The sequence below is a fragment of the Orycteropus afer genome, unplaced genomic scaffold, assembly GCF_000298275.1.
Source record: "Orycteropus afer afer isolate SDZICR_OR568_19922 unplaced genomic scaffold, OryAfe1.0 scaffold00099, whole genome shotgun sequence".
Taxonomy (NCBI): domain Eukaryota; kingdom Metazoa; phylum Chordata; class Mammalia; order Tubulidentata; family Orycteropodidae; genus Orycteropus; species Orycteropus afer.
The window spans coordinates 327,207-343,391 of record NW_006921686.1 but is presented as its reverse complement, the minus strand read 5'-3'; the positions used below and the strand labels follow the sequence as shown (position 1 = coordinate 343,391).

Below are 16,185 nucleotides of genomic sequence, written 5' to 3'. Positions count from 1 at the left end.
TGCCCAACCTTCCTTCCAAGGAGTGGCTGGTGGGTTTGAACTGCCAGCCTTCTGGTTAGCAGTCAAGTGCCTTAGGCACTACGCACCAGAGCTCCCACCACTGGGATTACTGAGGACTAACTCAGCCTCCTCTGGAGAAGTCTGGTCTTGGCAATGATTCAGAGCAACTCTGCACCCAAAGCAGCAGATAGTTGGAATTTCTCCAACGTTGAGGGGCATGTTTTGCTTTTAGTTTTTGTATGTTTGGGTTGGTGGTGGCTTTTTTGCTATTGAACTAGTAACTGCTGTCAGTTCAGCCCAGTCATTACCACATTAGTTATGGGTGGCTTAGTGAAGGCCTGCACGTACAATGATGCATATTCGCACCAACTCTGTGCGTGGTCTGCAATTTTCCAATAATTACGCTGTTTAAAGACATGGATGTTATTTATCTGCTCAGATTTGCATCATCTGCTTCCCTCTTGCCAAAGCAGTGCCCACCCACCCCACTCTGGGAGGCAGCTGGCTTATTTTCACTCAGTACTTTTCCATCACAAAGTAGGAACAAGGCTGGACGTGAATAGTGTTGTTTCCTCTCCCACCAAAGTGGTGGTGGTGTTGTTTGGTGGCGTCGAGTCGGCTCTGACTCACAGCGACCCCGTGGACAACAGAACGAAACACTGCCTGGCCCTGCGCCAGCCCCACGACCCCTGCTGCACCCGAGCCCATCATCGCAGCCACTGTGCCACTCCATCTCGTTGAGGGCTGTTCTGGTTCCCTGGTGCCGCTCTGATGAGAATATACCACCAATGGGATGGCCTTAACAAACGGGAGTGTATTCTTATAATTTGGAGGCTTTACGTCCAAGTTCAAAGTGCCAGGCTCTAGGGGCTGGCTGAAAGCCCCTCAACCTTGGGGTCCAGCTCTGCCTCCTGCTCCCGGCCCACTGAAGCTAGAGGCGTTTCTTCCCTCAGACAGCTGCTGGCTGCTGAGGCTGAGAAGCCCCAAGGTTGACAAGTCAAAAGGCACAGTCCCGATGTTACCAAACCACACGGCAGGCCATTAACTTAAGTCCATTGTAAGTCCCAAGGTCGGCAGAGCATGGCAGGCTGCTGAGCAACGACACGGCCACATGCAGGGTCCAAGCGTGCCACAGGCTAGAGACCATTCCCAAGGCTTCTCCTTAAATACAGGAAGCAGACCACATCCCAAACGTAGCTACCCAGTATGGAGCTGATTGCTAGTCTCATCATGGGGAATAACTACCACCAGCTGCCCAGCCATTCAACCAGGCCCAGCCACATTGACACACAAACACAACCACCACAAGGGCCTTCCCCTTTTCTACTGATACTCTGCTGAACCAAGCGTATCTTTCTCCTGGAAATGGTTCCTTCTGACAACATGACCAAAGTAGGTGTGACGGGTGGAGCTGTGTGTCAACTTGGCTGGACCACAATGCTGTGTGGTTTAAGCAGTTGTGGTGTGGGTTATTCCCATGATGGGATAGGATGTGTTTTGAGCAGTCAATCCATTGAAGGGGAGTTTCCCTAGGGGTGTGGCCTGCTTCCAATCTATTTATGGACATCCTGGGAAAAGGGACACTCTTCTGTGGATTAGGATCCTGTTGTGCTGCCTACAACCGTCTGTGAGCGAACAATCCACCATTCGGCCTGGAGATCTTGGATTCGTCATTCGTTGGAGTCAACAGCCAGTCTACTGCCTGCCAACCCTGAGCTCCTCAGCCCCTGCGGCTGCAAGAGTCGGGAAAAGCCTCCAGCTTGACGTTTGATCCAAGAACTTGGGACTTGCCAGCTTCTCTAAGTGTGTGAGCCGTTTTCCTAAGATAATTTTCTCTTTCTCTATATGTATACGTAAGCTTTACTGGTTTTGCTTCTCTAGAGAACCCAGCCTAACACAGGAGGTGAGACAAAGTCTGGCCGTTCGTGCTTCCAAGGAGCATTCCAGCTACACTTCTTCCAGGACAGATTTGTTTGTTCTTGGCAGTCCATGGCACTTTCCGCATTCTTCCCCAACACCACTCGTCTGTCCGTTTGTCATACCGAGGTGGCTTGCATGTTGCTGTGAGGCTAGAGGCCATGCCACCTGTATCTCCAATACCAGCAGGGTCACTCGTGGTGGACGCGCTTCTGCAGAGCTTCCGGACCAAGACAGACTGGGAAGAAGGATGGAACCATCCACTTCTGACAAAAGTGGCCACTGAAAACCTAATGAAAAGCAGTGACACACTTTATGAACAACCACGAAAGTGAGAGTCATCACAACAGTGCAGACCAAAGGGGCTGGGCCTCTGGTATGGATTGAGGTGTGTTCCCCAAAACTATGCAGTGAGTCCTGGCCCCTGGACCTGTGGGAAATGGCCCATGTGGCAGCCACCGTGTCAGTCCATCTCACAGAGGGTTTCCCTTTTTTCCCTCTGGGCCTGTACTGACAAACCCAAGGGTGACAAGTAACAAGGCAAACCGATGTTAGCAAACCACACGGCAGGCCATTGACTTAAGTCCACTGAAAGTCCCAAAGTCGGCAGAGCATGGCAGGCTGCTGAACAACGACACGGCTACATGCAGGGTCCAAGTGTGCCATAGGCTAGAGACCATTCCCAAGGCTTCTCCTTATACACAGGAAGCAGACCACATCCCTAAGGCAGCTACTCAGCTGCTTGTGGTAGATCCCACCATGGAGTTGAATGCCAGTATCATCATGAGGAATAACTACCACCAGCTGCCCAGCCACTCAACCAGACCCAGCCAAGTTGACATACAAATTTAACTACCACAAGAACATAGTAGAACTGCCTCACAGAGTTTCTAAGTCTATAACCTTACCGAAGCAAGCTGCCCCATCTTTCTTCTGCAGAGCACCTGGTGGGTTCGAACTGCTGTCCTTTCAGTTAGCAGAGAAGCGCTCAATCACTGTGCCACCAGAGCGCCTCAGACACCCCCTAGTTCACCAACAATCAACCATCCAGACCTTACTCATCTCAAATGCCTTTATTTCCCCAGTGTGGGGAGCTGTGAGTAGGGTCCATGGCCCCTGTACCCCAAGGACCCCCAACCTCCCCCACCACATCAGGGCCCTCAGTTGGCCGGCAGCCAGGGCTCCAGAGGTCAATCCTCCCAGTGTGGGGCTGGTTCTTGGAGCAGCTGGGCCTAATGTGGTCCGTATAGATGACACTCCTCTCCATGGTCCCGAGAACTGCCCAGGTAGTGGTCCACGAGCTTCAGGCCCACCTCAAGGGCAAGGCCAAGTGCAGGGGCAAGGCCTGCCTGGGCAGTTATCCTGGGAACGATATCCCCTTGAAGGGCTACTTGAAGTCCACCAGCAGGGCTCAGTCTGGAAGGAGACAGAAGAAAGAGCAGGTGATGGGGAGAGACACAGAAAAACGGGACACTAGCAGAGAGACAGAGTGGCCAGAGGACAAGGCAAGAGCCGTGAGAAAGACAGGTGCACACAGGAACACAAGAAGAGAGCCACAGAGTGGGCTAAGGTGTCAGAGATACGCAGAAGGGCCCCACCCATTGACCTTTGGGTCCAAGTGGGACTGGGGGCGGTGGTCCCCCGGGGGGAAGCAACGGAGAGCGGCTCAGCGTCTCAGCCATCCAGTCCAGGACGCGACTGCAGTGGTGGACCTGGGAAGCAGAGAGTCAGGGCAGGAGACCGGCAACCCACGGCCCAGCACCACTGCCACACGCCGCCAAGCCGTCCTGGGGTCCTCACCTCCTGCTCCAGCTCTTTCAGACGCTTCTCGTACTGGCGGATCTGTCCCAGATGCTTCAACGCAGTGTCCACTCTTAGGAAGGAGGGATCAGCCCATGCCTGCAGCCCACCAGCCCCGCCCACCTGTGGAAGCCCCGCCCATGGAGCTCCGCCTTCCTCCCGGGCGCCCCCTCAGGCTCCACCCCTCGCCCATGCGCTTTGCAAGCCCCACCCCTGACCAGGCCCCGCCCTCACTTCTGCGACGTGCGCTTCAGACGCTCACTGTCGCTTTCCCGCTTGTCCCGCGCCCGGGCCAGCAGGAAATTCTCTTTCTGCACCGATTCCCACGTCAACAGTTCCCGCTCGGCTTCTTTAGGGAGGTGGACCCCTGGAGGGCGGAGCCCAAATGGATTCAGAAGACCCGCCCCTCTCTTGGGCCACGCCCCTTTCCAGGCCCAGCCGTCTCAACCAAAACCCTTAGTACGAGCTCTCTGCAGCGCGCTTCGAGCCCACGCCCCTGATATGCCAGACCCGGGCCATTTAAAGTGTAAGCCCCATCTACATGGGGGTTCTCTAAGTACTTCTGGTCGACCTCTCTCCTCCGCCCATCTTCCTGCCGAGGCTCCGCCCCCAAAGTTTCGTCCTTTGAGGCTAAGCCCCGCCCTCACGGAAATGCTCGAAGTGCGGAGAGTCGGGCAGCCGAGCCCAGTGCCTGCGCAATCGCCGGAAGATGAGACGCATGTGCGAGATGACAATGAAGGGCGGAGCCAGAGCGGGCCGAGAGTGGAATTCTCGGATGAGGCTGTAGCGCTGGGCTTTCCAGTAAAGGTCGCTGTGACCCTGGACTTTGGCGAAGGTATGGCTGCGGAAGCCAGAGGTCAAGGGTCACCGGAGTTCAAGGGCAGGAGATCAAGGTTAGATGTAGGGCACTATCTATTCAAAGTCCAAGGCAGCAAGCAGGGATCAAGATCAATAAAATCAGAGATTACTATCAGACGGAGTTTGAAGTCAGGTTTGGAGGGCCAGAGGTTAGATGTCAAAGGTCAAATTGGGGATGGGCTCATGGATTAGGGTACTGGTTGGAGTCAGGACTGGAGTTAGGCTCAAGGGTCATTCTGGGCTCAGGGAGATGATCATAAAAGTCCAAGTCAGGGATGGATCTGGCTGGGACTGGGGACAAGCATGGTTGGATTGACATCAGAAGTACAGGGACTAATGATAGAATTGAGCAGGCTGGGGTCAAAAAGGCGGGGAGCCCTGGTGGTATGGTGCCCAAGTCATTTGACTGCTAACCAGAAGGCTGGAAGTTCAAACCCACCAGCCGCTCCTCAGAAGGAAGACTGGGCAATCTACTTCCATAGTGATACGGCCTTGGAAACCCAAGGGGGGGTTGCTATGAGTCGGAATCGACTGGAGGGCAGTGAGTTTGGTTTTTTAGCGGGGAGGTTAAAAAATCATGATGGGGTCAAGGGTCGTGTTGGGTCAAAGGTCGTGCTGGATCAAGGGTCATGCAGATCAGAGGACAGACAGACCTCACCTGAACATGGCAATCAGCAGATTGAGCAGGAGGATGTTGGCCACCAGCAGGAAGAAAATCAGCAGAAGTAGGACCAGCCAGTTGGCATACACAGAGACACAGGAGCCCATCCGGCTCTCCGGCGGGTGTGCCCAGGAGCCCTGCTCCAACGAGCAGTTGACATGCTCCATGAGAGCCACTGTGAAAAGGGGACATGAAGAAGACAGAAATGCAAGGGGCTGGAGGGACAGGGACAGAGGCCCATGAGGAGACCCGGGGCGTGGGGGACAGAGACGCTGAAGGAAGATGGCAGGGCCTTTCATTCCTGTTTACCGTCCATCTCTTCCTGGGGGATCTGCCCAAAGATCTGCAGGTAGGGCCGGTAGAAGACACGGCGTAGGATATTGGGGAGGTCACGGTCCTGGGGCCTTAGGAGCCCCTCTGTGGCCACTCCATAGGCAACCAGCCACACACCGAGGAAGAAGAGGAAGAAGAACACATCCTTCATCTGCCGGAAGAGGAAGAGACAGCGGAGTTGGCCCCACCCTTCCCTACTCTGGCCCTGCCTCCGGATCCCAAAGCCCCGCCCCTCCTTGCCAGAGCCCATCCCTCTCCTTCCCCTGGCCACGCCTCCAACCGCTGGCCCGGCCCATTGCCTGACTGACAACCAACCACCTGTGTCCGCAACCCTTGGCCCCACCCCCTTTCTTCCTCCGGCCCCGCCCCTCACCATCTTGTTCACAATGACGATCTTGGGCCCCAGCTGTTTGTTGACTGTGAAAATGTGCAGCAGGCGGAGCGTGAAGACCATGAAGTCGAGGCAGAGTACGGTGCGTCCGAGGTCATACAGGCCCGGGGTCAGCCTGGGGGGGAGGAGGGGAAGACGGGAGGCATGAAGGCTCACAGGCTGCGAAGGAAAACGCGAGCCTTCCCAAGGCTGTGTTTCAGGTGAGGCTGTGGCCTCCACAGGGCAGGACCCTGGACTCTTGTCATTGGCCTGGGTTCGTTCAGGTTTCCTCAGTGCCAAGCTGGGCTTCGAAGGCAGCGGGCACCCTTTAGATCCTGATGGTCTTAGCAAAATAACTGGGAGGTCCCTGTAAGAATCAAGTTGGAGACACTTGCAAAATGTTTGCCCAATGACTAAGATGCAAAATATATAGAATTCCTGAAACCAGTGCGCAAAACAAAAACTTCAATGGCCATCCACAAACTAAAAAAAAGAAACTGTTGCGTCAACTCAGACTCGTGGTGACCCCACGTTAGGGTAAAACTGTTCCCCAGGGTTTTCTTGGCTGTTTTTTTAGAGAAGCAGATTGCCAGGCCTTTCTTCCATCACACTGCTGGGTGGGCATGAGCGCCAACGGCCAAGGGCAATCCATTTGCACCACAAGGAACCTTTGCACCCACTGGAGGTTGGCAAAATCCAGTAGAATTCCATTCCATCCTGGAGACTGTTGGAGATTTCTCCCTTGCAAGCTGTGAGCTTTACATTTTTCCCATGCAATAACTCTTCCTTCATCTGGAAAACAGTGGGTTTGATACAACGACTAAAATATCGCCGTGTGCTAAAGCATGGTGGCACGTGGCCTTAGCCCTTTCATCTCAAAAGATATTTTATACAAAAGACAGTGAGGGGTAACAGAAGCATTAACGTTCTGCTGAAGTTCTGATCTTTCATTCCCTCTTTGAATACAGGTAGTCCCCAATGACTCCGTCATGAACTGGTTCTGAGGTAGGTCAAATCTTTTTTTTTTCAGTTGTCATTATTATTGCCTTATATTATCAGACTCTTTATAAGCCTAATCTTTCTTTGGCTTTGGGTGTTAGAAACATTCCTTATAAACTTACAGCGGTGACATTGTCATTTCTGCTTCTGTAGTTATATGCACCTTAGAGAAGCCAAAAAAAAAAAAGCTAGACGGTTTTCAGTGTATTTTATCGTACCTCAGTGTGGACTACCTGTTCACGTGGAATGACTATGATATTTCTAGACAGCAGGAAGCAAGCCCCTTAATGAATCAACTGAGGAAGGGTTGAATGGGGGTTACTCCTGTCAGCCATCCATGTTATAAAAGGAAGTTCCAATCACTTTGTCCCTTGCAAATTGTCACCAGCTTCTGTTCACTAAACTCTCTTAACTTCTCAAAGGGAAGGGTTCCTAGCTGCTCAGACTTGAAAAAAGAAACCTTATCAGCAAAGGACTGGAAGCAGAGAAGCCAATATCTGATTCCAAGTTCGTATTGTCTTGCGTGGAAAAATGAAAGAGACTTTGTTGAGAAATTCTGGGACTGATTTCTGCCTCCTGAAGTTCAGAATTTTTGTCTCACAGCCCGAGAAAAAGAACCGATTCGTGCATTAAATACTGGCAAGCAAACGACTGTCTCATCTGGCCATTAACCAGTGACGCTTAAAATCACTGTAGCTAGAATCCGCTGCAACATGGTTAAAAATTAAAATAAGCCAAATTTATAGAAAGAAGGTAATGTCAGAACATGTGGGTGGAGGAAAGTTGCAGCAAATACATAAAATAATTACTGTTTATGTGCAGGGCAGTGAATTACTTAGTGTGGCCCTGCTAGCCATGGTGTTTGTGACTCCCACCAGATGACTGGGGAGGGACTGTGCAAATGTGAGGTGCTTGTGGCCCACCAAGGCGATTGGATAGCTATTAATAATGTAAATAAGGTGGATGGAACCCTAACTTGGGGATTGGTTGGTTTTGCCGTCCGCAAGGCATCCGAGAGGCAGAGAGGGAGAATCTCACCACCATCAAGAAAGAAGAGCCAGGAGTGGAGGACATCCTTGGACCCTGTGCCGATACAGCGAGAAACAGCGGCAGAAAAATGGTGAGCAGAGGCAGCAGACCCAAGGGACCAGCCCGAGACGGCGCAGCAGGCTTGCTGGCGCACAGAGTGAGAAAGCTGAGTGCCTTAGGGCAGGAGCCTCGCTGGTGGACTGGGGTGCCTCTCTGGGCACCTAGCTACAGAGGTAAAGGGCTTTGTAACACTGGCCGTAGCAGGGCAGAAGCCAAGAGGCTACAGGGCCGAGAGGCTGAGGCCAGGGAGCAGTGTGCCTGTGGCATGGCTGAGAAGCTGTCCTTATTGAAGACCTGTTTCCTGAGTTATTTCTGATCCTGAATTGTAATCATTTACTTCCTTAATAAATCCCATAATCAGGAACCAGGTTTGCTGGTCTGATAGAGCCTAGTGGAACCACTGAGACTATGGCCCCTAGCTGCCCTTCAGGTCTGGAATTGAACCCACACCTGTGGCTTCCAGGCATGAGTTGAACACTTACCTCAAGCAGACACTCTCCTTGGAGAGACCAATCATGGGAGAAAGAAGGGCTGTGTATGCACAGGGAGACAGCTCAGGGGGCAGGGGTACATGGAGGGATGGACACAGGGAAGAGGTAACTATGGGGAGGAAGTAGGAGGGGAGCTGTTGCATTGTGGTAAACTGTGGTCAATGTCATGAGACGAAGTGTATGTGAATTGCTGTATGGAAAGTGAATTTGCTCTGTAAATCTTCAGCCAAATCACAATTTAAAAAAAATAAATAAATAAATCTCATAATCCCGAGTATTGTCTGTGAGTTCTACTCGGCCAGTGCAGTGAATTATTGAACCCAGCAGAAAAGCAGAGAGTGACGTGGGAGGGACAGTTGGTGTCAGAGTTGATTAAAAAGTTTGAAGGGTGTGGCTTGTCTGACCTCTGCCTCATAGAAATCAGCCCTGGGCTGTTTACTGGATCTAGATCCTCATTCCCCCTTGTGAAGTTAGAAGAGGTAAGAATTCTGTGTAAAGGCAGAAAGAATAGGCAAGACATTTGCCAAACTGTTCACGGAGGTAACCTTTGGGGGAGAGAGGGCGTTTGAAACAGTGGAGGAAAATCTTTGGGTCCTACCCTGGGTCCTCCTCCATTTGCTCAACAAGGACGTATTTGCACATTTTTTTGGTAACACACTATATTTAAAAGATATTTTAAGTGGCGTTAAGATGAGACTTGAGTTTACGGGACTTGCATGACGAGAGGGAGAGCCGCCGTCTGGGGTCGGGGTGCCATTGTGAGGGACGTCAGGGGGCCAGGAGAGAACAGATAGGCTTCTAGAGGCAGGGACAGTAAGGCTGAAAGAAGCGTAAGCGTCAACCAGGCACAGGAGAGGAGGGAACAGGGTCCCGGGAGGGTGGAAAAGTGTGTGCCAAGACCCAGTGGCAAGACAGTCTGTCCCCAAGGACGTTCTGACCTGCCCTTTGCCTTTTCCCTGCACATCACAGAGAATGATCTAGCGCCTATAAAGGAGATGTACTAATACAACCCTCGGGAGGAAGGGTGGTCAATCTTACTTCCTTTGTGATACCGCCTCGGAAACCCAAGGAGGGGTCTCTATGAGTCAAGTCAATGGCAGTGACTTTGGTTTGGGCTTTGCTTCCAGTGGCTGTGGTTTGGGCTTTGCTCCCATAAAGACTGACAGCCTTGGAGACCCTGTGGAGCAGTTCCACTCTGTCCTCTAGGGGCGCTGTGGGTCAGAATCCCCTCCAGGCACTGGGTTTGGTTTGGGCTTTGCTTCTGTGAAGGTAGGAGCTCTGGTGGTGCAGTGCCTAAGGCACTTGACTGCTAACCAGAAGGCTGGCGGTTCAAACCCACCTGCCACTCCTCGGAAGGAAGGTTGGGCAATCTACTTCCATAGTGATACCGCCTCAGAAACCCAAGGAGGGGTTGCTATGAGTTGGGTCCAACTCGACGGCACATAACAACAACATACAACCCAGTCCTGGCAACAGAAATATTCGAGGGGGATTCCTCCTCATTTGTTTTCAATGAATTAGCTAAGAAATAGGTTTATTCTGATAATACGAATAGCTAAAAATGACACTTCTTGTAATGAATTTATCAGGTAACAGTACTGGTCAGTGGAATCCAAAGAAAACTAAAAAATAAAAGTTTAAAAAAGAAAACGTAATGAACAGCAGGCGAGACAGCATTGGTCAAGGTTTTAAAAGGTCAAAGAAAAGTGGACAGAAGATGTGCGCCTTCTGGATGAAACGGGACTCCGTGAAATCTGACCCAGGGAAACTGGACATGAGGGAACAGCCACACAGGGAAACTCACCCAGACAGACCATGGACTTCAGCAGAATTAGATGTGGACAGGAACATGAATGATAAGTATGTGTTGTAAAACTTAACCCCAGAAATAATGAGTCATGTTGTTGGAGGCCCAGGGTGGTACAAACACTGGATTACCAGCCTATGAAGGAGCCCTGGTGACACAATGATTAAGCACTCAGCTGCTGACCAAAAGGTTAGTGGTTCAGACCCACCCAGCAGTTCTACAGAAAGACCTGGCAGTCAGCTTCTGTAAAGATTGACAGCCTTGGAGACCCTGTGGTGCAGTTCCACTCTGTCCTCTAGGGGCGCTGTGGGTCAGAATGGACTCCATGGCAGTGGGTGTGGTTTGGGCTTTGCTTCTGTGAAGACTGACAGCCTTGGAGACCCTGTGGGGCAGTTCCACTCTGTCCTCTAGGGGCGCTGTGAGTTGGAATCAACTGACAGCAACAACACTAACCGAGGTGTTGGCAGTTCAAACCAGCCCAATGGCTCCATGGGAGAAAGCCCTGGTGAGCTCCTGTAAAGATTACAGCCAAGAAAACCCCATGGGGCAGCTCTACTGTGTGACCCATGGGGTCCCCACTCAACAGCAAAGGGTTTTTTTTTTTTTTTTTCAGTTCTCAATCAAGAGGGGTCTTTTGTTTGATGGTTAAGAAGAGTTGGACTTCAGTGTTGCCCACCCCAGACGACACAAGAGTTGAGACCTAGGGGCAGGAGGGCTCAGAGGTTGCCACGGGGCCGGCTTCAAAGCTCACGGCAGGACTCACCGGCAGCCCACGCCCAGGAGGAAGCAGGCGAGAGCCACCAGGTCGCACTGGTTCCAGGCATCGGCGAGGTAGAGACGCAGCCGGCGGCGCAGCGGGGTCTGGCCGTGGCTGTGTGCCCGCGTGGTCAGGCTGCCCCAGCCGCTGCCCAGGCCCTGCCGGAACTCCTCGCAGAGCAGGGTGAAGGCCCAGAAGTAAAGGAGCAGCTCGGGGACGCTGACGGTCGTGGGGTGGAAGTCGATGAGCAGGACGCGAGCAAACAGCAACAGGAAGAGCAGGTAGCTGACCACGTTGCCCATGAAGGCCGTCACCGGCGCCCCCCAGAAGTGGGACCAGCGGCGCAGACACAGACGCCAGCCGTGCCCCCCACAGCAGCTGCCGCGTCGCTGCGGCCTCGACACCCCCAGTGGCATCTTCTCTGCGGGGTCTGCCGGCCTGGGGGGGGGGCAGCGGGAGAGAAGGGAGGTCTCAAGCTGACCTCTGAACTCTCACCTTCACCATGAGTAAGACCTCTGACTTTCCACATCTGACTTCTACCTTCATGACCTCTGACCCTGCCTGACCCATGGTGCTAAGTCTGACCTCTTCTCTTGACTTTGGGTCCCTGGATAACTATAAACCCCCTGGAATCCCCGGATAGCACAAAGGGTTGAGTGCTTGCCTGACTACTAGCTGGAAGATGGGCTGTTCGAACCCACCCAGGGGCATCTCGGAAGACAGGCCTTGTGAGCTTCCAGAAGTTCACAGCCTTGGAAACCGCGTGGAGCACACACGGGGTCGCCAGGGTTAGAATCAACTTGACGGCAACTAACAACCACGACATACGACCCCTGACCTCTGAATTCTCCCACCATCAAGGTGGCTGACCTTCCACATGACCTTCTCAAGCTTTCTGACCCCTGTGTAGACATTTTTGCCTTTTTGACTGTGACTTCCTGTTCTTTCATGACCTTGAGGTTGGCAGAAACAGGCATTTGGGAAACGTTCTCAGTGTCTTTAGTGGCTCAGTGAAGCCACTCTTCTCAAAGCCCCGCTCCACACCTGTGACCTTGCTCTCAGTCCCGACGCTCCTACAGTTGCCCTGGGCGCTCCAACCTCGCACAGTGCACAGCCCTCACTCACCCGACAGGCCCTTCCCCGTTAAGGCCCTTATCCACGTCAAACTCCTGGTCGGTCCTTGTGGCCTCCTCTTTGGACTTCCTAGCGTGGAGAGAAGCACAGAGTGGGAAATGGGGAGAGAAGAGATGACTCCCCGGAGAGACCCATGCTGCTTCACCAGAGACGTGCCAGAGAGACAAAGATGCCCCAGAGAGACCTCTCCCAAGAGACAGGGCCAGAGGGCAGAGGGATTGCACCGAGAGACACTGCAAAGAACACCCCTGAAACCTCGCCTCACAGAACGTGCCCCACCCCCAGTCCGAGCAGTGCACAGACCAGGTAGGCAAGGTGGGCAGAAGTGAACAAGGAGACACTGGGCGCCCCCCTCTTGCCAGTCTCACCCCAGGGGACTGACCTGAAGGTGACGAGGTTGGTGTAGATGAGTGGAGGGCAAAAGAAGGTAAGAACTAAGGCCCAGACGGGTGTGGTGCTGTCCATCTCCCCCCACCACTTCTGGGTCAGCAGAGACTGTGGGGCATGGACAAGGTTAGGACGCTGAATCCCCCCCACACACACTCCCCTCCCTGAGACCCCAGGCAAGGGCTGGGCCACGGCTCCAGAGCACCAGGAACAACCAAACCAAAAAAACTCACTGCCATTGAGTCCAGTCCGACTCATAGCGACCCCTTCTTGGGTTTCCGAGGCACTATCTCCACGGAAGTAGATTGCCCAGTCTTCCTTCCGAGGAGTGGCTGGTGGGTTTGAACTGTTAGCCCCCTGGCTAGCAGTCAAGTGCCTTAGGCACTATGCCACCAGAGCTCCCAGAGCAAGTGCCTAACATGGGAGGTGGGAGGGACGTTGTCAAAAGGGAAGATGAGCTGTCCTGGGTTTTGCCCAACACTGACTAACACTCTATGTCAGATACTGAGTCACGCATGTTGCATCGATTAGCTCACTTGAAGCTTACCATACCCCCCCAAGAAAATAGGTCATAGTCTTTTCTCCCTTTCAACAGCTGAGGAAATTGAGGCTCAAAGAAATGCACCCAGCTGAAATCCATGAGTCTGACCACGATTCAAAGCAAAGATCTGGACAGCCGTTTGAAACGCCAGTGAAATGGTTCCACTAGGTGAGGACGGAATTCCCTGTCGAGGGAAGCAGGATAACCTGTGGGGTCGGGGCACTTCCACTACTGGGGGTAGGACACTCTGAGCCCCTAATAAAAAGCAAGATTAAAAATACTGCAGATTGTAAATTTTGGTCAATGACATGAGACAAAGTGTATGTGAACTGCTGTATGAAAAGTGAATGTACTCTGTAAATCTTCACCCAAATCAAAATAAAATTTAAAAATAAAAAAATATTAAAAAAGAATGAGAAAAAAAAAAAAATGCAAAAGTTTCCAAAATGTTGAGGTTGGCAGGACGGAAGTGACCGTGGGAGCCAGGAGGACTTCCCAAGGGAGAGGGTTTCCTGGAAGAAGGGTGGGGTTCCTAAACTAGAGTTTGCCTCTGTTCAGAAGGCAATAAATAAATAAATATGGCAATAAATAACTATCCAGTGAGGTCGGTCTAATGATTGAGAACTGGAACAAGGGAGCTCTTCAAGAGTGGGCCGGACTTCCTGTGTATAAAGCGGGACTTCCTTTATGAGAATTGAAATGCTCTGTGGGAGGGGGAAGGACTTCCTGTGTGAGAGATGAGACTTCCTGTTACCCAGTGTTAGCAGAGTGGGCTTTGCTGTGGGAAGGTCAGTTTTCCTATGGTTGAGGGAGTAGGGGGTAGGCGGCTTCTTATGGGCAGAGCAGCCTGCCTGGACAAGGGAGGGGTGGTCTTCGAGGGAACAGCTGACCAAATCCATGGGCTTCCCAAAATGTCAGGGCTGATCGTCCACAGTTCTCAGGGTCCAGATGGGAGTTGGCGGGGTCACTGAGGTCTGGGATACTTACCTGAACGCCATCCTGGGCAAAAAAGGCCCGGGCATCGGCCTGCATGGCCAGCTGGAGGCAGGTGGCATCCCCCCAGAGCGGGCAGCGGCGGAGGAGCAGTCGGGCAGCCCGTTTCTCGTTGCTGCGGTAGCACTGGCCAAAGAGGCCTGAGGACAGGGATGGATGTGAGGGGAAGGAAGAGAAGGAGCGGGGGGCAGAGTTACAGGGAGAGGTGAGGAAACTCAAGGGGAGGACCAGGCCCGTGCAGTGGAGTGAAGACAGCCGCCCTGTCCCCACCCCCAAACACCCCTGCCCCACACACCAACACCCAGCCCCTCAAATTTGGCTGCTAGGTCCTTCCTCCGCTCTGCCTCCTCGGCCTCAGATTCCGTCCGTGCCAGGACTCGGAGCAGTAAACAGGCCCCAAGAGCTGAGGCCACAGCATTGGAGCCCTGGGGAAAGAGAGAGGAGTCAGGGACAGCATCTGAAATTGGAATGAAGTTCAGAAAGGGGTTGGGAATGGGGAGAGAAAGATAGTGATGGGGGCAGGAACAGGGTGAGAGGTCATAAAACAGAAATGGGGTCATCACTGGCATAACATACTACACAAAAACACTGTGCTACATCCTATTTTGATGAGTAGCAATTGAAGTCTTAAAAGCTCGCAAGCGACCATATAGATGCAACAATGGGTCTCTCCTCATCCAGAGCAAAGAAGAATGAAGGAAAGTGGTCAGCCTTCTTAAAGGGCATTTATAAAAAACCCATAGCTGGACTTCCGCTAAGATGGAGGAATAGGCACACAAGAGACACAGACCCTCTTCAACAAAGAAAAGAAAAACCAATTGACAGAGATACAGAAGATAATCCTGGAGCCCTGAGCTTTGAAAGGAACCATACAGAAGTGCATTAGGCACCAACTAGTGGAAATGAACAAAAACAGTGAGTACAGAATCTGTCGGAGCTGCAGACTGTGAGCTACTCTGATGGGACCAACAGCCTGAATATTTCCAAGTGGTGTTGGGACCTGAGGATTGTCTTAAAGATCAGCCCTGGTCACCAAGGGCTGCAGGGATGAATGCCCTGGTGGCCTCTGACTAGGAAGGGAAACAGCAAGGAGGGAGACAACCTGAGCTGTGGACTTTCTGCTGTTTGGAGGGCACAGCCATTTTGATTGTTTACATGTGGCAATCATTTTGGATTTTAAAGTGATAGCATTCTCATTCAGATTCCAGGGACCTAAGAACAGGCTCTGTTTGCCAGGGTCGGCAAGGACAGGGGAGAGGCTGACAAAGGAAAGGAGACAGCTGGTGAGTGTATAAGTGCTGTCAACTAGCCAATAGAGGAGCACAGCACCCTACTTGTGCAGATAACATACAAACAAAACAAAACGAAAATCGTGGGCAAGTCACTCCAACATACAATCACCAATTAAATATAAACACAAAAATGTCACAATGCCTCAGAGACAACAGAGCATCACAGTCCACACAAAGAATCAAGATAAAGCAGGAGAAACAAGGGACCAGGATACACACCCAAAACACATCCCTGACGAAGACGCAGCATTGGAACTCCCTGATGAGGAATTCAAAATAATTATAGATATCTTCAACGAATTGAGAGACAGATCAAGGAAAACACAGAGAAAACCCTGGAACAATTTCAAAAGACAACACAAGAACACAATGAAAAAATAAATGAAAAATCAGAGATGATACAAAATCTACACACAGAAATCCAGAAGATTAATACTAAATTTCCAGAAACAGGTAAGGCATTGAATGGGCAAAGGAGCAGAATTTAATCAATGGGAGACAGAATCAGTGAGATTGAAGGCAAATAGCTGAACACCTCTTTGGAAAGGGATTGCAGTGTAGTAAATTACTTTGTGTGGCTTTTCTACCCATAAGTCTTTGTAAACTCCATGGGATTTGCTATGAGCAACTGAGGAGCTCCTGGTTGCTGAAGGTGTCCACCTGGAGTATTTCTGTTGGGAGTGGCACAAAACAATGTTCTGGGAGGTGCCCACTCTTTCTCAGGTGCTTAGAGTTCTGATGCTATAATTGGCTGGT

The 16,185-nt window shown here is 51.8% G+C and overlaps 1 protein-coding gene across 1 annotated transcript in view; it reads right to left on the bottom strand.

Annotated features, from left to right (window-relative positions):
* Positions 1-3,482: 3,482 nt before the first annotated feature.
* Positions 3,483-16,185, bottom strand: part of TRPM4 (transient receptor potential cation channel subfamily M member 4) — a 38,056-nt gene continuing 25,353 nt past the window's right edge. The window contains exons 13-24 of the mRNA XM_007943005.1: positions 14,433-14,562; positions 14,132-14,277; positions 12,599-12,711; positions 12,208-12,285; positions 11,089-11,520; positions 5,943-6,075; positions 5,546-5,720; positions 5,234-5,411; positions 4,365-4,558; positions 3,952-4,084; positions 3,718-3,790; positions 3,483-3,629 (exon numbers count right to left, since the gene is read on the bottom strand). Coding sequence (XP_007941196.1) covers positions 3,483-3,629; positions 3,718-3,790; positions 3,952-4,084; positions 4,365-4,558; positions 5,234-5,411; positions 5,546-5,720; positions 5,943-6,075; positions 11,089-11,520; positions 12,208-12,285; positions 12,599-12,711; positions 14,132-14,277; positions 14,433-14,562 — 1,932 coding nt within the window. The remainder of the gene's footprint in view (positions 3,630-3,717; positions 3,791-3,951; positions 4,085-4,364; positions 4,559-5,233; positions 5,412-5,545; positions 5,721-5,942; positions 6,076-11,088; positions 11,521-12,207; positions 12,286-12,598; positions 12,712-14,131; positions 14,278-14,432; positions 14,563-16,185) is intronic.